Raw genomic sequence first — 23722 nt, 5'->3', positions numbered from 1 at the left:
TTAAGTGTGGAGAACTAGGGCATAGATCGAATGATTATCGTTCTAAAAATTTGAATTTAGTAGAGGTTGAAGTCGGCAAGGCAGAGGTGAATAATGTTGAAGATGAAGGCGATGAGGAGGGCTTAAAGTTGAAAACATATGAGGGAGAGTTGTTAAATTGTGCAGAAAATTTTATTGGCGCCAAAATTTGAAGAGGATAACCAGCGCAATAGGATTTTCAGAACATGTGGCACCATCAATGATAAAGTATGCAATGTGATAATTGATAGTGATAGTAGTGAAAATATTATTTCCAAGGCATTAGTTGACGTGATGGGACTTTCAACAGAAAAATATCCAGTACCCTAGAGAATCGGATGGATAAAAAAAGGGATAGAAATGCAAGTGACAGAAGTATGTCGTGTTCTTTTTTCCATTGGAAAGATTTATAAGAGTGATGTGGTGTGTGATGTAGTAGATATGGATGCGTACTATCTTTTATTGGGGAGACCTTGGCAATTTGATATGGACGCAGTGTATAGAGGAAGGGATAATGTATACGAGTTGTAGAATAGTAAGAAAGTTCGTTTAGTGCCTTTGACAAACAAGAAGAAAAATCCTAAGGCTGAAGGGAAGAATTTTCTAGCTATTGTGAAGGGACATTTAGAAAAAGATTGTGATGGTTGCAAGAAACTACAGAAAGAAGATAAGTTTGTAATGACTTCTATTCCTGGAGAAGTACAACCATTGTTAGCTGAGTTCGCTGACATTAGCCCATCAAAGATGCCAAAAGGGCTACCGCCTTTACGACATATCCAGCCATATAGACCTAGTCCCAGGCGCAAGTTTACCTAACTTGCCCCATTATCATATGAGTCCTCATGAGCATGCGATTTTACGAGGACAAGTTGATGAATTGTTATAAAAGGGCTTCATTCGTAAGAGTATAAGCCCGTGTGTTATTCTAGCTTTCCTGGTACCAAAGAATGGTGGGAGTTGTCGCATGTGTGTGGACAACAGGTGGATTAATCAGATTACAGTGAAGTATCATTTTTTTATTCCAATGTTTCGAGATTTGCTAGATCAGTTAGATAGTGCCCGAATTTTTTCGAAAATAGACATGCGCAGTGGGTATCATCATATTTGGATTAGGTCTGAAGATGAGTGGAAAACATCGTTCAAGACAAATGAAGGGTTGTATGAGTGGCTCGTGATGCCTTTCAAATTATCTAATGCATCAAACACTTTTTATGCACTTAATAAACCAGGTTTTTAAACTTTTCTCTTGCAAATTTGTTATAGTATATTTTGATGATATTTTGGTGTATTCTATTGATGTGGTGACGCATTTGGAGCATTTGAGAATGGTTATGGAGGTGTTGCGAAAGAATAAACTTTACATTAATCGGAAGAAGTGTAGCTTCTTACAGAGTAATGTGGAGTTTTTGGGTTTTATAATTGGTACGAATGGGATTATAGCTATTGAGTTGAAGATACAAGCTATTAGAGAATGGCTTACGCCTAAACAATAAGTGAATTTAGGAGTTTTCACGGGCTAGCAACATTTTATAGGAGGTTCATTCGCGGTTTTAGCACTATAGCTGCACATATTACGGAGTGCTTGAAGAAAAGAAAGTTCGAATGAGGAGAAAAAGAAGAGTCGAGTTTTACTTTATTAAATGAGACATTGTCCACCGCTCCTGTATTAGTTTTGCTAAACTTTGACAAGTTATTTGAGGTCGAGTGTGATGCTTTTGGCAAGGGAATTAGGGTTGTTCTTTCCTAAGAATGATGCTTTTGGCAAGGGAATTGGGGTTGTTCTTTCCTAAGAATGGCGACTAATTAAGTATATGAGTAAAAAGTTGAATGAGGTGCGGCAGAAGTGGTCTACTTACGACCAAGATTTTTATGCCATCCTTAGGGCGTTGAAGACATGGGAGCATTATTTGATTCAAAAAGAGTTTGTATTGTACAATGACCACCAAGCACTGAAGTACTTTAATAGCCAGCAGAACTTGAGCAAGATGCTTGCAAGATGGGTGAATTACATGCAGAAGTTCACTTTTGTTCTTAAGCAGAAATCTGGGCAGCAGAATAAAGTGGCAGATGCACTTAGTAGGTGAGCAACTTTACTAGTAACTTTAGTCAATGAAGTTACTAGTTTTGAGTGCTTAAAGGAGTTATACGCTGAGGATGACGATTTTGCACATATTTAGGATTGTTGCATCAATCATCAGAATGCAAAGGATTTCCTCATTCAAGATGTGTACTTATTCAAGGCCAACCAATTATGTGTGCCTCAAAGTTCTTTAAGAGAATAGATTATCCGTGAGTTACATGGAGGAGGATTGGGCAGACATCTTGGACGAGATAAGACCAAAGCACTTGTGGAGGAGCGTTATTATTGGGCACAATTGATGAGGGATGTGCGCAAGATTGTGTAAAGGTGTCAGATTTATCAAGAGGGCAAAAAACATACACATAACACAGGGTTATACATGCCACTACCTGTTCCAGACAATATTTAGTTGGACTTATCCATGGATTTTGTATTGGGATTGTCACGTACAAGGATTGGTCGTGATTCAATAGTGGTGGTAATTGATAGATTTTCGAAGATGGCGAACTTTATTGCTTGTAAGCAGACGGAAGATGTTGCTTCAGTGGCGCATTTTTTCTTTCGTGAGATAGTACATTTGCATAGTGCTCCAAAGACTATTACTTATGATAGGGATGTGAAGTTTATCAGCAAATTCTGGCAACACCTTTGGGATAAGTTTGGCACACAGTCGCGGTTTAGTAGTGCCTTCCATCCCCAGACGGATGGTCAAACGGAGGTGGTCAATCGCACTTTGGGAAACATGTTGCGCTGTGTTCATGGTGACAAGCAACAAAATTGGGAAACTGCCTTGCCTCAGGTCGAGTTTGCTTACAATAGTATGGTGAATCGATCTACTGGTAAGACCCCTTTTGAGGTTGTCTACATTTGTTCCCTACGACAGGTTTGTGATCTGGCTATCATGCCCGCAGCAGTAAGAGGGAGTAAAGCAGCGGATAATGTGGCAAAAAAACATATTCATGCCAAGGTACGAGCCCATTTAAAGGCTGTGAATGCTAAGTACAAGGGTGAGGCAGACAAGCATCGACGCAAGAAGGCGTTTCAAGAGGGTGATTTGGTGATGGCGCATTTGCGGCGAAATCGTTTACCTGGTATTCGCACTAAATTGGAGAAGCGCAAGTACAAACCATTTCGTGTCGTACGAAAGATTAATGACAACGCTTATGTACTCCAACTACTAGATAACTAGAATATCTCTCACATATTCAATGTGGTTGATCTATTCGAATACCCTCCAGATGATGAGGCACTGTACGAGCCAAACTCAAGGACGAGTTCTTTTCTAAATGAGGGGGACTAATGTAGGAAGTTATTTTAGAAATTTTAAGATTCTAGGATTTTATTATTTTAGGATTCTCTATGTTTGGGAGAAATACGTCGACGAGACCAAGCATAGTGAGCAGATATCTGATGGCAGAGTTCTGCGAACCGGTATGTCCCGTAAAAGCCTGGTGCGCGGGGGAACAGGAGCAGAAATATCCTGCTCATCCACGAGCACGTCATCCGCGAGGCCAATTTCCTGTAAGAGGCATAAGGCCATTCCGGCTAGAGGTCGAGAGGCGAGGAGACCCGGTCGACGGCAGTTGGCAAGACAGGCTCCCCAGCCCGAGAATCTAGGCACGACAGCCACGCTTTCCCCAGAACCGTGGCGTAACACGCAAGATCTCACAGAACCACGACAGCCACGCTTTCCCCAGAACCGTGGCGTAACACGCAAGATCTCACAGAACCACGACAGCCACGCTTTTCCCAGAACCGTGGCGTAACACGCAAGATCTCACAGAACCACGACAGCCACGCTTTCCCCAGAACCGTGGCGTAACACGCAAGATCCCGCGTTTACCCATAAGCAGCAGTCAGAGTCCCATACCGTCTCGAAAAAAGTGGAAGACTGGGATTCAGGGGAAGCCTATAAAAAGGTAGCCAACGAAGGTAAAAGGGTTAGCATTTTTGAGATTAAAAAAGAAAATTCAAAAGAAGAGAAAACGACGAAAAAGCCATAAGATCTGTGGCGAGCGTTCCCCGAACCTTCATATCTGACTTGAGCGTCGGAGGGTTTGCGCCGGGAAAACAACCGGCGTACTCTGACTTGTCTGTGTGTGCAGGAACCTCTGGAGAAGAAGCCTCACGAGAAGACCTTCTGGTCGTGAAGAAGTTGATCGGGCAGAAATCCTGGTCGTAGAACGAGGAGAACCGGAATCCCGCATCAACATTTTGGCGCCGTCTGTGGGGAGTAGAGCAAAAAGCTTCTGTTGATAGCAAGGAGAAGGGTGAAGCAAGTGAAAAGCGATGGAGACAGGAGGAAGTAGTGCACAAGGGGGTGATAGGAGGCTTAACGATTCCGTGACGCTGAGGGAGATAGTCAGTGAGGCACGGGAAAAAGTCATGTTCGACCGGATGGAACGGATGGAAAAGCAGATGGAAACCTTGACAACCATCCTGCATGAGCTGCGGAGCGAGCGAGGGGTAACCCAAGAGGGAAGGGTGAGAGGCGGTGGAGTGGCACCAGGTCCCGATAGTGCGGGGAGAAGTCAAACCACCGGGAGATTTGGTGGTGAGAGGGGTAACGTACCTCTGCGGGGAGAATTTCATAGAGAACGAGAGCAGTCCCCGGCAAGACAGACTGGTGACGAGGACGACGGGGTGGTGAATGCAGAGGAAATAGAGTTGAGGCAACACGTGCATGATGTAGAGCAAGAGCGGGATCAAGTTGCAGCACGTGACCCTGGTCGTGCAGTGCAGCTGGAGGAGGAAGTGCGCAGACTAGCGCAGATAATTGACGACATGCAAGGAAGGAACAGAGCCCCTGGTTGGAGGATAATGCTGGACGGAGAATCACCGCTCGCAGCAGAGATCATGAAGGCAGTTATTCCGAGAGATTTCCGCCTCCCAGACCTCAGATACTCGGGAAGAACTGATCCGCTGGTGCACATAGAGTGCTTCAACGACATAACCGGGGTACAAGGATTATCTCAATCCCAAAGGTGCAGGGTGTTCCTACTCTCCCTTGAGGGACGTGCACGAGAATGGTACAAGAAACTTCCTCGGGGCAGCATTAAAACCTTCGAGCAGATGTGCCAGAAATTCGCGGAGCAGTTTAGTGGGGCAATGGCACCGGAAGATGACATGATGGAGCTGAAAAGCATGAAACAGGGGGAGCAAGAAACCCTTCGGGAATTCATCAAGAGGTTTCATCGGGCTGTCCTCGACTTGGGGGCCTTCAACCACCCTCAAGCGTTAAGGGAATTGAAGGAAGGGGTGAAGATAGGAAGGCTGTGGTACAATTTGAGAAGCCCAGCGATTCAAACGTATGAGCTGCGTACGAACAAGCTAAGAGAGACATCGAAATTGAAGAGGAGAAGGCTGCATGGATTAAGACAGACCAGTTAGAAGGGTTGGGGAGGAAAGAGAAGAAAGCATTACCGGGGAATGGACCGATCAGGAGGAGGAACCACCAGGCCTCCAGTGGTGGAGCAGGAGGTCGGGTAACTGCTTACCAGCCTCATCAGAGGCCACCACAGTATCAGCGCAGCAGGGCGCAACCTCCTTGTTCCCCAGCTAGGGAGCCTTGGAGAAGGCATGAGTCGGCATCTGGTGGTCTTCCCCACGATAGCAGAGCGAGTAGACCAGAAGTACTTCCACCGCCCCCAACTCAGAGCGGGGCAAACAAAGAAAGAGCAGTGTACCTGATCGACCAGAACCCGGACTATGGGCGGTACACTTCCTTGAAGATGTCCCTGGATGAGGTGTACGAGGCCATAAAGGATCGAGGGCTGCTGCACCTCCCTACACCAATAACAAAGCTACCCAACAGGAGGGATAGAGGACGTTATTGTAAGTTCCATGGCACTCATGGCCATACCACAGCAGAGTGTAGAGATCTCAAGACCCAGGTCGAAGATTTGGTGAGAAATCGGTACCTGGACGAGTTTATAGATGGGACCTTCCCGATGGTGGCCACAACAGGTGAAGGGGAGCAAAGTGGTAGAAACTTGAGGCGCGAACAGCCCGCAGTAAGAATGATAGCTGGGGGCCCAACATTGGCCGGAGATTCCAACAGATCGAGAAAAAATTATGCTAGGTACGCCATGACCAGTAAAGAGGTACTCTTCAGCACCCCAGCAGCCAAACGAGCAAGAGTCAGGCAAGTGCCGATCATGTGGACGGATGAGGATGAGGAAGGGATTCTATACCCCCACGAGGATGCTTTAATCATCAAGGCTACTGTCGCTAGCAAGAAGTTTGATCGGATACTGATTGATACGGGGAGCTCAGTTGATGTGTTATTTAAGTCAACCCTGGAAGAGATGGGAATAGCCGACCGGAAGTTGGAATACACCAATACCTCCTTGAAGGGGTTCGGAGGAGGGAAGCTGGTCCCTCTGGGCGTGGTCGAGCTGCCTATCACAATTGGGAGCTCCCCGACAGACAGAACAATGATACTGGACTTTGTCGTAGTGGATGAAGAAAGTCCTTACCAGATGATCCTAGGTCGGCCATTTTTAAGGATGAGCAAAGCGGTGTTGTCCAACCATTATCTGGCTCTGAAGTACCGGGTGAATAGGGTAGTAGGAGTGGTACGAGGAGACCAGAGGATCGCAAGAAGCTGCTACTCCTCGGCAGCAAGGGAAGCACTGCAGATAACATCCCTCGATACCCGAGTGGAAAACAAGAAGGGCAAACAAGAACCTGTAGAAGATCTGGAAACAGTAAGCCTGGGACCAGAGAACCCGGGAAAGACGATCAGAATCGGGTCGAGACTTAAGGGAGAGCAAAAGCAGGAGTTGGTGAAATGCTTATAGGCTCATGCTGATGTATTTGCTTGGACACATGAAGATATGCCAGGGATTGACCCTGAGGTAGCATGTCATAAGCTGGCAATAAAGAAATGTGCCCGGGCAGTAAGGCAGAAGAGGAGGTGCTTCAACCAGGAGAGGTATGAGGCTATAAATGGCGAGGTGGAGAAGCTCTTGAGAGCAGGGTTCATTCGGGAAGTCAGTTACCCTGAGTGGATATCGAATGTGGTGTTGGTAAAGAAGGCAAACGGCAAGTGGAGGATGTGTGTGGATTTCATAGACCTCAATAAGGCGTGCCCAAAAGACAGCTTCCCTTTACCAAAGATCGATCAGCTAGTAGATTCAACGGCTGGACATGGTCTGCTTAGCTTCATGGACGCATTCTCGGGATACAACCAGATCCCCATGTACGAGCAGGATGAGGAGAGCACGGCTTTCATCACTAACCAAGGTTTGTTCTGTTGCAGGGTAATGCCGTTCGGTCTCAAAAATGCTGGGGCCACCTATCAAAGGCTGGTGAACAAAGTCTTTAAGCCGTTGATTGGGAAAACCATGGAGGTGTACGTGGATGACATGATCACCAAGTCCAAAATCCCGAAGGAACATGTCAGACACCTCGAGGAGACATTCGAGCTTTTGAAGAAGTATAAGATGAAGCTCAACCCGGAGAAGTGTGCTTTTGGGGTCGAGTCGGGAAATTCCTTGGATTCATGGTGAGCCATAGGGGGATTGAAGCAAATCCCGAGAAAATCCAGGCGATTGTGCAAATGACGTCTCCTCGTAACCTGAAGGAGATGCAGAGCCTCGCGGAGAGGTTGGCGGCGTTGAGCAGATTCATATCTAAGGCTACAGATAAGTGTCAGCCATTCTTTCAAGTGATAAGGAGGGGAAAGAAAACAGAATGGACCCCAGAATGCGAGGAAGCCTTCCGGAACTTGAAGCAATACTTGCAACAAGCTCCGCTGCTGTCCACACCAAGGGATGGGGACAAGTTATATCTGTATTTGGCGATATCAGATCGGGCCGCCAGTTCTGTTCTGGTGAGAGAGGAAGAAGGAGTTCAGTATCCGATATACTACACCAGCAAGGCCCTGCTCGACGCTGAGACCAGATACCCGCCGTTGGAGAAATGGGCACTTGCCCTTGTGGTTGCTGCTCGGAAGTTGAGGCCATATTTTCAAGCATTCCCGGTCTCAGTAATAACAAACCAGCCATTACGTCAGACTCTGCACAAGCCAGATGCCTCTGGTCGGCTCGTCAAGTGGGCTGTAGAGCTGAGCGAGTTCGACATAGACTATAAACCCCGTGCAGCGATAAAAGCCCAGGCAATGGCCGATTTCATAGCTGAATTCACAGAGCCCGAAGTATGCTTAGATCAACAAGATGCGGTTATAGGCAATGACGAAACTCAAGTATGGCAGGTGTCTGTGGATGGGTCATCAGGGGAGCGGGGTTCAAGAGCAGGGATTGTCTTGGAAGGCCCAGAGGGGGAGGAGATCTCTTATGCTGTAAAGTTGGAATTTGCAGCCACGAATAACCAGGCAGAGTATGAAGCCTTGATAGCAGGTCTGGAATTGGCTAAGGCCGTGAAAGCAGACAGAGTTAATATCAGAACTGATTCCCAGCTGGTTGCGAATCATGTCAGTGAAAGATTCCAACCAAGAAAAGAGAAGATGGAGCAGTACCTGAAGATAGTCAGGCAGATGATGGGGAAGTTCGAAACAGTGGAGGTGATACAAATCCCCAGGGAGCAGAATAGTCGAGCAGACATTTTGGCTAGGATGGCAGCAGTAGCCGACCCAAAAATACCAAAGGCGGTCCCTCTGGAGGTGAAGTCCAGCCCAAGTATCGATCAGAATTTGGGGGTGTTGCGGATAGAACAAAAACGCTCGTGGAGGGACCCGATAGTTTCATACCTTAGAGACAGGCTATTACCACCAGATAAGCTGCAAGCTCGCAAGATTAGAGCCCAGGCCTCGAGATACACGATGATTGATGGGGTACTGTATCGGCGAGGATATACACTACCGTTCCTTCGGTGTCTGGATGAGGACGACGCGGATTATGTACTGAGAGAAGTAAATAAAGGAATTTGCGGAAATCATTCTGGCGGGAGATCCCTGGCCCACAAGGTTCTAAGGCAGGGATATTTCTGGCCGACAATGCACCAGGATGCGCAAGAGAAGACCAGGAGTTGTGTAAGCTGCCAGAGTTTTGCAAATTTCTCTAACCAACCACCAGAGAAGCTCACCTCCATGACATCCCCCTAGCCATTTGCTCAATGGGGAATTGATCTGATCGGCCCATTGCCAAAGGCACGAGGAGCAGCAACACATGCAATAGTTGCTATAGATTACTTCACAAAGTGGATAGAGGTAGAAGCCCTTAGCAGGATCACAGAGAAGAAAACAACAGACTTCGTGTGGAGCAACCTGGTCTGTCGATACGGGATCCCTTATGCCTTGGTAACGGATAATGGCAGGCAGTTCGATAATCACAGCTTCAGGGAGTTCTGCCAGAACCTCGGGATAGAGCTGAAGTATTGCTCGCCTGCTCACCCTCAATCGAATGGACAAGTAGAAGCAGCCAACAAGACCATCAAGAGGCTTTTGAAAACCAGGCTTGGAGCAAAAAAGGGTGCGTGGGTTGACGAGCTGTTAGGTGTGCTATGGGCATACAGAACAACCCACAAAACCGCAACTGGGGAGACACCGTTCGCTTTGGCTTTCGGACATGAAGCGGTCGTGCCGGCTGAGATAGGGATGCCCACACACCGGACAGGTCATTTCAATGAGCAGGAGAACGACGAGCAGATATGTTTGAATCTTGATCTGCTAACGGAAAGGAGGGAGCAAGCGGCCGAGCGATCAGTCATTTACCAACAGAGGGTTGCTCGGTATTATAACCAGAAGGTGAACATACGGCAATTCAGGGTCGGAGACTGGGTACTGAGAAGAGTGAATCAGAGCACCAAAGATTCGACTCAAGGAGTGCTGGGACCGAATTGGGAAGGGCCATATAGAGTCAAGCAGATAGCGGGACCCGGAGCTTACAAGCTGGTTCGCACGGACGGCCACGAGGTGAAACGCCCATGGAACGCAGCACACCTCCGAAAATACTTCCAGTGAGACTTGTTGACATTTGAAAGCTATTTTTGCTCATGTTCATTATCGTTTATCTTTCACGCTTTATATCCAAACAATTTCATGTAAGCCGAATCCTGCCATTAATAGAACGTCGAGGAATTTCTTTCGCTTGAAACCGAGGAAATTATCCAAGGCATGAAAAGGCTCACCAAGTCTCAAAGCCTGCCTTATGGCGAGACAGAAGCCAAGTATGCCAGGATCTGCTCGGCCACGAGAAGGCGAGCAGAATCCCAATCCTCGAAGAATCCAAGGCATGCAAAGGCTCGACAAATTCTCAAAGCCTGTCTTATGGCGAGACAGAAGCCAAGCATGCCAGGATCTGCTCGGCCACGAGAAGGCTAGCAGAATCCCAAGCTTTGAAGAAATTATCCAAGGCATGCAAAGGCTCATCAAGTCTCAAAGCCTGTCTTATGGCGAGACAGAAGCCAAGCATGCCAGGATCTGCTCGGCCACGAGAAGGCTAGCAGAATCCCAAGCTTTGAAGAAATTATCCAAGGCATGCAAAGACTCACCAAGTCTCAAAGCCTGTCTTATGGCGAGATAGAAGCCAAGCATGCCAGGATCTGCTCAGCCACGAGAAGGCTAGCAGAATCCCAAGATTTGAAGAAATTATCCAAGGCATGCAAAGGCTCATCAGGTCTCAAAGCCTGCCTTATGGCGAGACAGAAGCCAAGCATGCCAGCATCTGCTCGGCCACGAGAAGGCGAGCAGAATCCCAATCCTCGAAGAATCCAAGGCATGCAAAGGCTCGACAAAGTCTCAAAGCCTGTCTTATGGCGAGACAGAAGCCAAGCATGCCAGGATCTACTCGGCCACGAGAAGGCTAGCAGAATCCCAAGCTTTGAAGAAATTATCCAAGGCATGCAAAGGCTCATCAAGTCTCAAAGCCTGTCTTATGGCGAGACAGAAGCCAAGCATGCCAGAATCTGCTCGGCCACGAGAAGGCTAGCAGAATCCCAAGCTTTGAAGAAATTATCCAAGGCATGCAAAGGCTCACCAAGTCTCAAAGCCTGTCTTATGGCGAGACAGAAGCCAAGTATGCCAGGATCTGCTCGGCCACGAGAAGGCGAGCAGAATCCCAATCCTCGAAGAATCCAAGGCATGCAAAGGCTCGACAAAGTCTCAAAGCCTGTCTTATGGCGAGACAGAAGCCAAGCATGCCAGGATCTGCTCGGCCACGAGAAGGCTAGCAGAATCCCAAGCTTTGAAGAAATTATCCAAGGCATGCAAAGGCTCATCAAGTCTCAAAGCCTGTCTTATGGCGAGACAGAAGCCAAGCATGCCAGGATCTGCTCGGCCACGAGAAGGCTAGCAGAATCCCAAGCTTTGAAGAAATTATCCAAGGCATGCAAAGGCTCATCAAGTCTCAAAGCCTGTCTTATGGCGAGACAGAAGCCAAGCATGCCAGAATTTGCTCGGCCACGAGAAGGCTAGCAGAATCCCAAGCTTTGAAGAAATTATCCAAGGCATGCAAAGGCTCACCAAGTCTCAAAGCCTGTCTTATGGCGAGACAGAAGCCAAGCATGCCAGGATCTGCTCGGCCACGAGAAGGCTAGCAGAATCCCAAGCTTTGAAGAAATTATCCAAGGCATGCAAAGGTTCACCAAGTCTCAAAGCCTGTCTTATGGCGAGACAGAAGCCAAGCATGCCAGGATCTGCTCGGCCACGAGAAGGCTAGCAGAATCCCAAGCTTTGAAGAAATTATCCAAGGCATGCAAAGGCTCATCAAGTCTCAAAGCCTGTCTTATGGCGAGATAGAAGCCAAGCATGCCAGGATCTGCTCGGCCACGAGAAGGCTAGCAGAATCCCAAGCTTTGAAGAAATTATCCAAGGCATGCAAAAGCTCACCAAGTCTCAAAGCCTGCCTTATGGCGAGACAGAAGCCAAGCATGCCAGGATCTGCTCGGCCACGAGAAGGCGAGCAGAATCCCAATCCTCGAAGAATCCAAGGCATGCAAAGGCTCGACAAAGTCTCAAAGCCTGTTTTAGGGCGAGGCAGAAGCCAAGCGTGCCAGGATCTGCTCGACCGCGCGAAGGCGAGCCGAATCCCAGGCATTGAAGAATCCCCAAAGGCATGTGGCAAAACCATGAGCCAAGCCAGAACCTGCTCGTCCAGACAAAGACAAGCAGATTCTCAACCGAAAATTAATTCACACTTACAACACAAGAAAGTAATCAAAAACCATTTTTATTAATTTGTTAATAACTAACAGAGGGGATAATCTTCATGAACATTGTTCATTACAATACTAGAGATATATCAAGAAGATGGTGGATCAGTAAGCCCGGCAGCATCGGTTGGCTGGACCTTCACAGGTGCAGGAGGGGTATCACCAGTTGCGTCCGGGGGGGTGCTCGCCTCGCCAACATCAGCAGGGACTGCACAAAGAGGAGAGTCTTCCTCCTCGACCACGATCGGCTCTACCCCATCGGCATCTTCCTTGGCCGCCTCCTCGTCCATATGTTGAGCAACACCAACTGCAAGGTCGTCCATCTTCAGATCAGGGTGTTGCTTCCCAAGGACGGCCATGATGCAACGATAGGAATGCCGAAGTCCCTGGTCGTACTGGTGGTCAGCCTCCCTCTCCAAGTTCTCGACCTGAGCTCGGTGGGAGTCGCGGAGAGATTCGAGCTGAGCCTCATACATAGCCTTCTGCCTTTGCAGATCCTCCTTGACCTTGGTAAGCTCCTCCTCGAGGGAAATGGCTTTTGCTTGAGCAAGTGATTCTTGCTCTATCAGCTTCAGATTCTCGAGATTCAGCTCCCTTGCTTTCTTCTCGGCAACGTCAGCTCTGGTCGTCGCCGATTGAATATCCTCCTTTATCTTCCAGTCGTAGCGGCCAACCTTAGCCTTGTAATAGGTGGTCATGCAGCTGAGGTGGAAAGCGCTATGCTGCATGGCCCCCACCAGCTCACCCAAGGTGCGGCCATCAAAGTCCTCCAGGTCCTTCTTGCTCACGAGTTTAGTTAACTCATTGAGGTAAGGGACCAGGTGTTCTGCTCGGCTGTCAGGTAAGCGAGATCGAGGCCCGACAGGAGGAGAAGAGAAAGCAGGATCTGTGGCTGCTCCACTAGCTTCCCCGACTTTTACAGGAGCAGGAGGTAAAATCTTCAAGGGTGGGACCTGCTGCACGATGTTGGCCCGCTTTGTAGTAGGGGCATCCTTACTCTGGTCCCTCTTCGTGGTTGGAGGTCGGGAATGTTTTCGGGTCAGAGCCCCAATCACAGCGTCCTCCATCCTATGGCCAGGAAGTATCAAGCGAGACTCGAGCAAGTTGTATGTAGTTAACAGTTCTCGGCTCGAGCAGGAATTGGCTAGTACAGCCTCGACCCGTTTGAGCTGGTCAGGTTCAAGCGGGAAGTGGACACCCCAAGAAACTACAACACAAACAGACACTTGGTTAGAGACAAGCCAAAAAAAAGCAAGAACAATTATGGATGCAAGACATCTAGAGCGAGCAGGCAACCTGGGACCGCGAAACGGGGTGGGACGCGACAATCCTTCCCGTCTATTTGTGCAACTTGACCCCAAGGACCCCCAGCAAAAAAGAATTTCCTCTTCCAAGTCCCACCACCACCGGTCGGAAGATCGGTTATGGGTTTCCGGCTCTTGGTGCTAGATTGGAAGTAATACCAGCCGGCATCTTTGGGGCTACTCTTTAGCTGGTACAGGTGCTTCACCTCATCAACCGTGGGCTCGCTTTGGCAACATCTGTCCCACAAGATGAACAGACCAGAGAGCACTCTCCACCCATTGGGATTCAGCTGACTAGGAGCTAGATTTAGCCCGTTAAGTATCCGGGCAAAGTAGGGTTGCAAGGGACACCTCAGCCCGTACTTAAAGCTCTCTAGAAACAGGGTAACGTATCCCCTAGGAGGCCGGCTGGGAGCATCCTTCTTTCCTGGGACCTTGAGAGGTATCTCACCAGGAATGCTATACCTAAGCCGGAGGTCATTGAGCTCATCAAACAAGGTCGTGCACGTCATGTAATCAATGGCATAATCGCGCGACAAGGCTCTGCCTCCTACTGTACCCTGTTCTTCTGGTCGTGATGTTCCAGATGGAGACACCTCACCAGAGTCACCTTCCCCATTCTCACTTAAGGTGTCCTCAGAGCCAGAAGGTCCCTCCTCGCCATTGCTTCTGCTCGTGGAGGTTGTTTGGGGGGACATCCTCCTAGCACTAATCCCGACACTAAACCTGACGGGTTCTAAGGGGATCCCGGGGTCAAAAGCAGGATCAGTGAGCGGACCGGGCAGGAAACTTAGTTCGTCGTCATCAATCTCAACGACTTTCTCCTTACCCTTCGACATTCCCTAAGCTCTAACCACAACACCACCAACTACTACCCAAACAGAAGAGAAGAGAAATTATCTACAACTATCCGAGACCAAGGAGATAGAAGAAATACCTGAAGTAATGGTTCAGTCGGTGAAAGTCAGAGATGGAGGCCTTTTATGCCGGAACTTCTTTGCCGGAGAGACAGAGACGGAGACGGAGTGAATGATGAATATGCCGTTCGAGAGGATTTGGTTTTCCTAAAGAGGACGGACTCTTGGGTTGCCAGCATTTAACGGCGCCAAATCCCGAGGGTCTCATAACCGTCGGTTTGAAATTCAAATTGAGGGGGGGATTTCTGCCACGTCACCTCGTCCGCAATTAAATGCGACATAACTCTTGGCAGCCTTTTCCAATCCCACGCGAGCGAGTACTAACGAGTTTCTACTGCTGGTCCACTACATTACCCAACACCAGAAACTGGGGGACCGGTGTTTGGGAGAAATACGTCGACAAGACCAGGCATGGTGAGCAGATATCTGATGGCAGAGTTCTGCGAACCGGTATGTCCCGTAAAAGCCTGGTGCGCGGGGGAACAGGAGCAGAAATATCCTGCTCATCCACGAGCACGTCATCCGCGAGGCCAATTTCCTGTAAGAGGCATAAGGCCATTCCGGCTAGAGGTCGAGAGGCGAGAAGACCCGGTCGACGGCAGTTGGCAAGACAGGCTCCCCAGTCCGAGAATCTAGGCACGACAGCCACGCTTTCCCCAGAACCGTGGCGTAACACGCAAGATCTCACAGAACCACGACAGCCACGCTTTCCCCAGAACCGTGGCGTAACACGCAAGATCTCACAGAACCACGACAGCCACGCTTTCCCCAGAACCGTGGCGTAACACGCAAGATCCCGCGTTTGCCCATAACGCAGCAGTCAGAGTCTCATACCGTCTCGAAAAAAGCGGAAGACTGGGATTCAGGGGAAGCCTATAAAAAGGTAGCCAACGAAGGTAAAAGGGTTAGCATTTTTGAGATTAAAAAAGAAAATTCAAAAGAAGAGAAAACGACGAAAAAGCCATAAGATCTGTGGCGAGCGTTCCCCGAACCTTCATATCTGACTTGAGCGTCGGAGGGTTTGCGCCGGGAAAACAACCGGCGTACTCTGACTTGTCTGTGTGCGCAGGAACCTCTGGAGAAGAAGCCTCACGAGAAGACCTTCTGGTCGTGAAGAAGTTGATCGGGCAGAAATCCTGGTCGTAGAACGAGGAGAACCGGAATCCCGCATCAACACTCTATTCTCTATTATAAGTTAACTTAAGGAAAATATATTTTATTTCCATTATAATTGTTATTTAATTTTTTTTTAAGTTAACTTAAGGAAGTGGGTTTTATTTATTATAAATAAAGAGACCTTGTCATTATTTTAAGAATTTTTCAAACTCAATTATTCAATAAACTTTTTATTGAGAAACTTATTTTCTCTATCTTTACAATTCTGCTTCGTCACCAACAGTTAAAAAAAAATGAGGTTTCTTTATTACTTATAACATTTAAGGAAAGATAGAAGTGCCTACCAGAATACAAAGAGATTGTTGCTAGTTCTGAGTTGGGTTAAATCCATTCACAGTCATTCCTCCATCCACCACACAAATAACTTGCCCTGTGATATATGAAGCAGCTGGGAAACAAAGGAATGCTACCAACGAGGAAACCTCGTCAGGCTCTCCAGGACGGCAGATTGGTGTGTGAGATACTAAGCCTTCCACAATTTTGTTTTTAGCAGGATCATGCTGAGAAAATAGAGAGTTAATCAGTATAGTCAGCCGATATTGAAGTGGAAATATGAAAGAGATAACATCATTAAAGTTTCACAGAACATAGAGATTTATACCCGTATAGCATCGCTCAAAGAGGTTCTGATAACCCCTGGGGCAATCGAATTAGCACGAATATTGTCCTTTGCCCGCTCACATTCCAAGTTCTTCGTAAGTTGATTCATGGCTCCTGTAAAGACAAATGTACGTAGAAAGTGTTTATATGCATATGTACAATTTCATATTTGTTCGAGTAATAGAAAACTTCCAGGTAGAATGATTCGTACCATTGTATGGACCATACAGAGGAGTAAGAGGAGCAGCTGTAACTCCTGCAACTAAGGAGATAAATACAATAATTCCATTTCCCGATGCTTTTAACAGAGGATGTGCAAGTTTAGATAGATGAAAAACGGACTCAAAATTTGTGCTTCTTAGAGTTGACATGTCCTCGGCTGTAGTGTTTAGTGCTTCTTTTGGCACAGCTACCGCAGCGTTGTTAACCTGAACAAAATTTTCACGTTATATACCAAAACCTGATCTGTTAAAAATTCAAAGCACTGGCATCTGAGGCCCGCTTTCGCGTGCAAAAACATGCAACCTCTTTATCGAAACTGAATCAGATTGCATATTAAGAGTTACATTATTAAGCTCTTAAAGAGGCTACACATCAAGTAAGTTAAGCTTCCCCTGGAAGATGGAGGAGACAGTCTCCATTAGCTTCTCACGCTGCTCGCGGGATGACAGGTCACATACTGAACCTGTCACTTTGAAACCTTTGAGTTGCCATTCCTGTAAACATTCGTTAAGCTCAGTTTGGTTACGTGAATATGTGTGGATAATTGCTCCAAATCCTGCTAATTCTTCGACAATGGCATGCCTAATTGCAATCAATCAATTTCCAGCAAATAAGCTCAAACTAAATATGCTGATAATAACCAAATAGAAAGAAAGAAATAAAAACATCATCAGAGTTACCCTATGACTCGTGTCCTCCGGTGACTAAAGCAGCCATTCCATCGAGAGACCATCTTTTAATTCTGCTAATGAACTTGTGCTCCCCCATGATTTTCTTCACGGTTTACTGAAAGCTTCAACTAAAGAAGTTTAAATGCAAAAAGCTTTTGACAGCAGCTAGCTAGGCTTCTTTAACTCTTGATCGATTTGATTCTTCAATTACTTTCTGGAAAAGGATAAAAGATTTTTAATTTTCTGCAATAGCGGTAAGAGCTGGAATTTTTTGAGAACCACAGATCCCAAGTAATCAAACTTACTGAAATAATTTTGTTCACTCGACCACCACACATAACTGGTACACCACACGAATGATGGAACATGGCATTAGTTTTGAAGAGATTATCTTTTACCTATACATTCTCTTTGGCAGTTGGTACTGATTATAGTTGACTAACACTTCTGGAAATGCTTGAGGTTACCTTAATTACTGGTTAGATGATCAACAGTAGGTGCCATTTTTTGTCTCTGCGGCTCAACTCTTCTTCTCCCATGTGTTGTGTCCATTATTTATTCAAGTCCTTAACCCAACTAATTCTGTCCTCAATGCACTCTTCATTAACATCCAATGATAGAAATTTAGATATCCACTTCATTATAATGAGAATCATGAAGCTTAATAGCTTATCTTATCCAAAAGCATAGAAACACAACGGTTCAATATTTCATAGCCACACGAATAAATTGGGAGTCATTTAAAAAATGTCTTTGTTTTTGTCTTTGCATGTACAGAAGCGGCGCCCCTTATGAATTTTACATTATGATTTTAATTATCAGCTGACAAAACGAAAATAAACTCAGAAAGTTCAAGATTTCTTATTAAACAATCATATTGTGACAATTTAGCTTAAAATGTTACAGCACCTGAAACAACATATTGCATAGAATATGTGTTCCCTCCCCTTAACATATGACAAATAAGTTAATTCTTAGCTCAATTGCCAGCTGTATACCCCCCATCAATCGAAATAACCTGCCCGGTGATGTATGAAGCGGCAGGCAAGCAGAGAAATGCCACCAGAGGCGAAATCTCGTTAGGTTCTGCACTGCGTGCGATAGGAGTTTTTGCTATTAGCTTTACATATTCCTGAACAAGAAGATCATTCAAATCCTGAAACAAAGAGTAGCTCAAAATGTAACCGTGCAACTTCCAAAATTTTCAGTATATGTACAGAATTATTTAACATATTGAAATTATGGGAGAATAGTACAGGTGGTGAAATCTGAGTATTGACAGCCCAAGGGGAAACAGCATTTACACGAATGCTGTCAGTTGCCCATTCGCATGCCAAGTTCTTTGTAAGTTGGTTGATTGCTCCTGAAACAGAATCGCACAGCAATAAAATTATTGATTTGTGAGTGAGCATTGGCATTCAAAGCTCAAAATTCATGACACGTTACGTACCTTTGGATGCAGCGTAGGCGGATAATCTTGGTATACTTATCGCGCCAGCAACTGAAGACATGAAAACAATACTTGCATTTCCTGATGCTTTCAAAAGGGGATGTGCAAGTTGACAGAGATGATAAGAAGACTCGACATTCGTGCTCATTACACTTGAGTACTCTTCCAGAGTATACTCTGTAGCCCCTTTCATCACAACTAGTGCAGCATTGTTCACCTGAAGAAACATAACCAGCCGCAGAAATCCCATCAAAGGTTTCGAAAAGAAAGAACCAATATAATTCATAGCTTGTAATCCAAGTCGGACTAATTTTTACTCCAATCTTGCAATTTCTTTAATTATGTAGGAACCGTACATATCGGTCTAAAACAGAAATACTAGTAAGGTCCTGAAGCTAGACGCTTACAAGGATGTTAAGCTTGCCATCAAAAACAGAAGAGACAGTCTCAATAAGCTTCTCCCTCTGGTCACCAAATGAAAGGTCACATACAGAGCCAGTTACTTTAAACCCTTTGCTTTCCCACTCTTGTATCCTCTTATTGATCATGTTCTGATCGCGGCCACATGTATGCACCAATGCTCCAAATCGTGCCAGTTCTTCAACAATTGCATATCTGATACAAAGTTAACATAATCAATCAATCCAAATAACGCAGAAAATAACTAAAGATTGAAACAGAACTTGTGAGTTTGGAGAAAGTTACTATTACTAACCCAATGCCTCTGGTACCGCCGGTGACCAGTGCGGTCATGCCCCTCAGTGACCATTTTTTGTCTCCGAAAACGGGCTCTGCAGTTTCTGCCATGATTGTTTCAATGTTGTTAAATTACCAGTAGTCTAATTACTTCAGCTCGAAGTTTGGCTAAAAGGCTTTAAACACATTCAATTTACTTGATAAAAATATTTTGATATAATTGTCAAGGTCGTATAAGAGAATGCAAATAAAACAAATCAGAAACCTCGAAAAGAATCAAAAGACCGGCCTTCCAGAGAAATCCTAGCGTAAGAATTTGTCTTTTCCAGTTCCTTCAATTTTTTTCCTTTTTATTTTACTCCCCGACTGTAGCAAGACTTGAAACTTTTTTCTACCAACCAGCTCGACTGAAAAATTATTAACTAGTTTCCATGATCACATTTTAAACTTTGGAAGCGGGACAACGCATTAATAAAACTTTTACATAAAATCTTAAGTGGGACAATCATGTTTCGTGTCATTAACGTGATTGAGAATTTGATGCCGCCCAAAAGCCAGGCCTTCATGTCATTACCACCATCGCCATCAATTGATGGTAACAGAAAATGATATTTTGAGGAGTCAATTTCTAAGATGGCGTGCAGCCTGGCTGGTGGATATGGACTTTGGATTTATACAAATCTCGGTGTCATTTATGGATGAAAAGATGAGTTTTATTTTATTAATTTATCTAGTAATTACATTGAAAGTACACTGACTACTTATAAATTATAATTGAGGGATAATGACACCCTATATTTGCTTCATTGTACACTTAAATTTTTATTTTTATTTTTATAATAATAATAATAATAACAACAACAATAATACTCTTCAATTATAGGAATCCCATAAATGTGACTTTAAAGGATAAATAATAGCATACAAATATAATAATATAATAAAATAAAATAATTTACATTCTCTAAAATATGTTGAATATTAAAGGAAATAATTTAAAAAATTTAATATACTAGACATATTTTATTTGTATTAGATTTGTTTACCCAAAGATTGATTTTAAATTTTTTTATTAATAAAAATAAAATTTTAAAATAAATACAATAAATAAAAGAATTTAGTTCTGCAAATTAATTATTTTATATTATGTAAAATCTTAAAATTAATCTTTTAGTTAGTATAATCAAAGGGTATAATAGTCAATGTAGGGGTCTGCATGATGATTTATGGATCTACATATACATTGAGCAAAATCTCGAACGTCTAGATATCCTTTTCTCCATGAATAACTAGAGTCACAAGCACTTGTGCATAGCAAGATATGATTGATTGATAGGAATATCAAAATTTAAAAACAAACCATGCGAGTCCCGTCACATTTTTAAGTCAAGCTATTTACCAAGATGTAGCGATGTAGCGAAATCAGAAAATGAGAGACATAGTTCCTGTTTGTTTGTTTGTTTTATTTTATTTTTAAACCATGCACCTTACCCCATCTCACCTTAGATTAAATGTAAATCCTTGGACCTGTTTGTTTTTTGACTGAAGACGAAATATGGTTCAATTTCGATTAATAAATTGTATTAGATGTTCTTTTAAATTTAAGACTAAAAAGTCGTTACTAAATGAAATTATTTTTTTTTATTCATCACTAAGATCAAAATGCATTTCAAATTGCTTCCATTACCTTTCCTTACCAATACTATTTCAAGTATGTATAAATTTGTTTTAGATATTCCATTCAAATGCCATAAAAATAAAACAAACATATGATTTCAATTTTTACTTGTAATCCTATCTAAATTTTAATCAAATCCAATTATATTTACATTTCAGATGAAAAACAAATGCTATCACATTTTTTTTCACTCATCATCACACGTTTAAATATAGAGAAAGAGTATTCTCTCACAACGCAAAAAGAATCAGAGAAAGTCCTTAACTTCAACAACTGATTAATCTTTGTTAATAATAAATTTCGTTTAAAAGAAAAAAAAATGATATGCAAAATTGGACTACATGTACTTGGGACCGTTAATTTGAATTGCATTTTTTTTTTTGGGATGGATTATTGGCACCGTTTGAAAATCTCTTATAATCTCTTTGAGTATTTTACAATTTTGTACTTTATCGAAATTATATTGAAGGACAAAAAAAATCAAATTAAACCCACGTAAAAACACAAACTATTCCCCATTTCTCTTGTTTGAGATAAAGTCAAAGTCAAAAACCAACACCTGGTAATTTATGTAAGTCGTTAGCCTATAACGAAAGATGCTTACAACTAAGTTAGAATTTTTATTGATTTTAGGGAGATAGTCAGTTCGCTAGTTCTTCAATAATTTTATTAGAGAGCAATAGCTCATTTCTTGTTCCCCACTTTAGTATCTTTGAGATTCCAATCATTGCACATTATTATTTATGGGGTGCATTACATAGTCGTGTGATGTCAATATGTTAAGCAATGTTTGATAATTGAAAAATAAGAAAAAACGATAAAGAATTCCGTTTCATTTGGAATAATTTTGATGGAGGTTACTTTTGCCATTCATGGTGGTGTTATTTGATATTTATAATATTTTAGAAATTATATTATGATAAAATCAGAAAAGAAGTTTTGAAAGTTTATTGGAAGTAAGGGTGTTAATTAGAGGTGATAAAATGGGTCGATACAATTTTTTATATGCTTGTTAACAAATATTGATATGAGTATTAAATGGATTAACACAATAAAATACAATAAATAATCATGTCATATTTATGTTAAAGCACTTCAAATTATATGTTTATGGCACAAATATTAATTAGTATGTATTAATATTATTGAAAAAATAACTAATATAAATGTGTGTGCACACGCACACACGCACACACAACATTAAATTAATTATTACTGTCATATCCATATCATATTTATGTCATGTTAATTTATTTATATCCTATTTTTAAGAATAATATTGACATAGTTGTTATTTTTTAAATTAAATTTTTTGTTGCATTAATACATGATTAATAAACGAGTCATATCCACATTTGATGTTTCGACACGGTTAATAAATGGGTCATATCCGTACTTATTTAAATTTAACATAACACATATTAGACATGACATAACTACACAAATTGACACCCATATATTTATTAGTTTAAATCCAACGGATTTTATCAAATTCAAGTCCAATTCATTATATATTTGATTTTACATTTTGATTCCAATTTGATCCAATCACTTATTGGAATTCAATATAATCCAAACCAATAAAAAGTCGAGTCTAATTCATCCAATCTTGTTAGCCTGACTAATTAAAATAAAATTTACAAATAAAAATCATCAAACGTTGTCCAGAATTTTAATTAGTAATAATTTAAAAATAAAATATAACTCCTCTAATATTTCATGATTCATTTGCTTTATTATTTTATGGTTGAAAAAAAATTGAAATTTGAATATTGAAAGAAAGTTTTGGTTGTAGTTTGTACTTTGTACTCTATATTATTATTGTATATTTATAGTTATACAGAATTAAGTTTATTAATTCTAGAAAAATTAATTTTTTTAACAAGTTAAATATAAAAGCGCCACGTAACCTTTTTAAAAAATAGAGAAAGAAAATGAGAATCAGTTGGTTAGAATAGTTTATATTAGATTTTAACACATAGATCCATTTACCAATATAATAACATTAGATTTTCTATTTTGTAATCTAATCTATTCTAATCTAATCTAATCTAATTAAAAAGTCAGTCCGATAAAATCAGATTAATTTAAATTGGATTAATTGATTTGATTGAGTTGAATTCAATTGTATATATCTTGTATACCCCAAATTGGAAGGGTGTCAGTAGTCTAACCCTCTGCTTTTTTTCAAAGGATTTGGAATATTGGATGGCATATGATTTGCCCGAACTTCTACAGAGTTGGACCTAACAAATATCTTCGACCATTTGAGGCTCATTGAGGAACCCAATTGGCCCATTAGGGAGCCCAATTATTTGAATCTACGTTGATTATGCAAATAATTCAATGCGAGATTTCTCTTTAATAAAGTTTGGCAAGTTCCCAGTGCTTAAACATTGCTACCGTTGTATCGAGTGGAGGGAGAAACAAAGAAATCTACTCATAACTTTTTTAGTTAATAAGTTAATGTTTATATAATAAGTGTGAAATAGCACTTACAAATAATGGTTTTATTGACTTGGCAATCACCCGCCATTAGTAAGGTAATACATTCTCTTTTGTGTATATGTTATTAAAACTTCCTTCGAAGTATTAGAGACAAAATCTTATTGCGTTAAAAAAACAATTATCAAGACAAAACCACAACAAATTTCAGACTATAAATATTAGTAATTTTTTAGTGAAATCTTAACTCTACAAGGGAAGTTTATTAAAGTAAAGTGGAAAAAAAACATTTAAATAAGAGGAGTATGTAATGATCCTAATTACCTTGTAGAGAGAGAGAGAGAGAGAGATA

The 23722-nt window shown here is 42.9% G+C and overlaps 4 protein-coding genes across 5 annotated transcripts; all 4 read right to left on the bottom strand.

Moving 5' to 3' along the window:
• Nucleotides 1-12300: 12300 nt before the first annotated feature.
• LOC127903110 (uncharacterized) lies at nt 12301-14616 on the bottom strand. The gene is made up of 2 exons (XM_052443776.1): nt 14453-14616; nt 12301-13418 (listed from the first exon to the last, which is right to left on the bottom strand). The coding sequence occupies exon 2, from the start codon at nt 13276-13278 to the stop codon at nt 12301-12303; it is 978 nt and encodes a 325-aa protein (XP_052299736.1). The 5' UTR covers nt 13279-13418; nt 14453-14616.
• Nucleotides 13473-14354, bottom strand: LOC127903109 (uncharacterized). Its single transcript, XM_052443775.1, has 2 exons — nt 13785-14354; nt 13473-13703 (listed from the first exon to the last, which is right to left on the bottom strand). The coding sequence occupies exons 1-2, from the start codon at nt 14352-14354 to the stop codon at nt 13473-13475; spliced, it is 801 nt and encodes a 266-aa protein (XP_052299735.1).
• A 1292-nt stretch (nt 14617-15908) lies between the features above and the next one.
• On the bottom strand, nt 15909-16796 carry LOC102613969 (tropinone reductase homolog At2g29330-like). Its single transcript, XM_025100080.2, has 3 exons — nt 16420-16796; nt 16210-16322; nt 15909-16108 (listed from the first exon to the last, which is right to left on the bottom strand). The coding sequence occupies exons 1-3, from the start codon at nt 16577-16579 to the stop codon at nt 15914-15916; spliced, it is 468 nt and encodes a 155-aa protein (XP_024955848.2). The 5' UTR covers nt 16580-16796; the 3' UTR covers nt 15909-15913.
• A 1142-nt stretch (nt 16797-17938) lies between these two features.
• LOC102629304 (tropinone reductase homolog) lies at nt 17939-19679 on the bottom strand. Of its 2 annotated transcripts, XM_006480792.4 has the most exons (6): nt 19513-19679; nt 19267-19351; nt 18959-19166; nt 18552-18768; nt 18358-18464; nt 17939-18257 (listed from the first exon to the last, which is right to left on the bottom strand). In XM_006480792.4, exons 2-6 carry the CDS (start codon nt 19302-19304, stop codon nt 18081-18083), a joined length of 747 nt encoding a protein of 248 aa, XP_006480855.1. In that variant the 5' UTR covers nt 19305-19351; nt 19513-19679; the 3' UTR covers nt 17939-18080. The 2 variants fall into 2 exon arrangements, with proteins under 2 accessions (XP_006480855.1, XP_006480854.1); XM_006480791.4 differs by lacking the exon at nt 19513-19679 and having other exon boundaries at nt 19267-19503.
• Between the last annotated feature and the right edge of the window lie 4043 nt (nt 19680-23722).

This window comes from Citrus sinensis, chromosome 6, assembly GCF_022201045.2.
Source record: "Citrus sinensis cultivar Valencia sweet orange chromosome 6, DVS_A1.0, whole genome shotgun sequence".
Classification (NCBI taxonomy): domain Eukaryota; kingdom Viridiplantae; phylum Streptophyta; class Magnoliopsida; order Sapindales; family Rutaceae; genus Citrus; species Citrus sinensis.
This window is presented reverse-complemented; position numbering and strand designations above follow the sequence as displayed.

What these genes read in the sequence shown, in the direction of transcription:
- LOC127903110 (XM_052443776.1), bottom strand. Translation starts at nt 13,278, where the DNA reads ATGGAGGACGCTGTGATTGGGGCTCTGACCCGAAAACATTCCCGACCT.
- LOC102613969 (XM_025100080.2), bottom strand. Translation starts at nt 16,579, where the DNA reads ATGTCAACTCTAAGAAGCACAAATTTTGAGTCCGTTTTTCATCTATCT. An exon ending in TCTGTATGGTCCATACAATG is followed by an intron (nt 16,323 to 16,419) that starts GTACGAATCATT and finishes TTGTCTTTACAG; the next exon opens with GAGCCATGAATCAACTTACG. An exon ending in CTTTGAGCGATGCTATACGG is followed by an intron (nt 16,109 to 16,209) that starts GTATAAATCTCT and finishes CTATTTTCTCAG; the next exon opens with CATGATCCTGCTAAAAACAA.
- LOC127903109 (XM_052443775.1), bottom strand. Translation starts at nt 14,354, where the DNA reads ATGTCGAAGGGTAAGGAGAAAGTCGTTGAGATTGATGACGACGAACTA. An exon ending in TGAATCCCAATGGGTGGAGA is followed by an intron (nt 13,704 to 13,784) that starts GTGCTCTCTGGT and finishes CACCTGTACCAG; the next exon opens with CTAAAGAGTAGCCCCAAAGA.
- LOC102629304 (XM_006480791.4), bottom strand. Translation starts at nt 19,358, where the DNA reads ATGGCAGAAACTGCAGAGCCCGTTTTCGGAGACAAAAAATGGTCACTG. An exon ending in GGCGGTACCAGAGGCATTGG is followed by an intron (nt 19,167 to 19,266) that starts GTTAGTAATAGT and finishes ACTTTGTATCAG; the next exon opens with ATATGCAATTGTTGAAGAAC. An exon ending in ATGGCAAGCTTAACATCCTT is followed by an intron (nt 18,769 to 18,958) that starts GTAAGCGTCTAG and finishes ATGTTTCTTCAG; the next exon opens with GTGAACAATGCTGCACTAGT.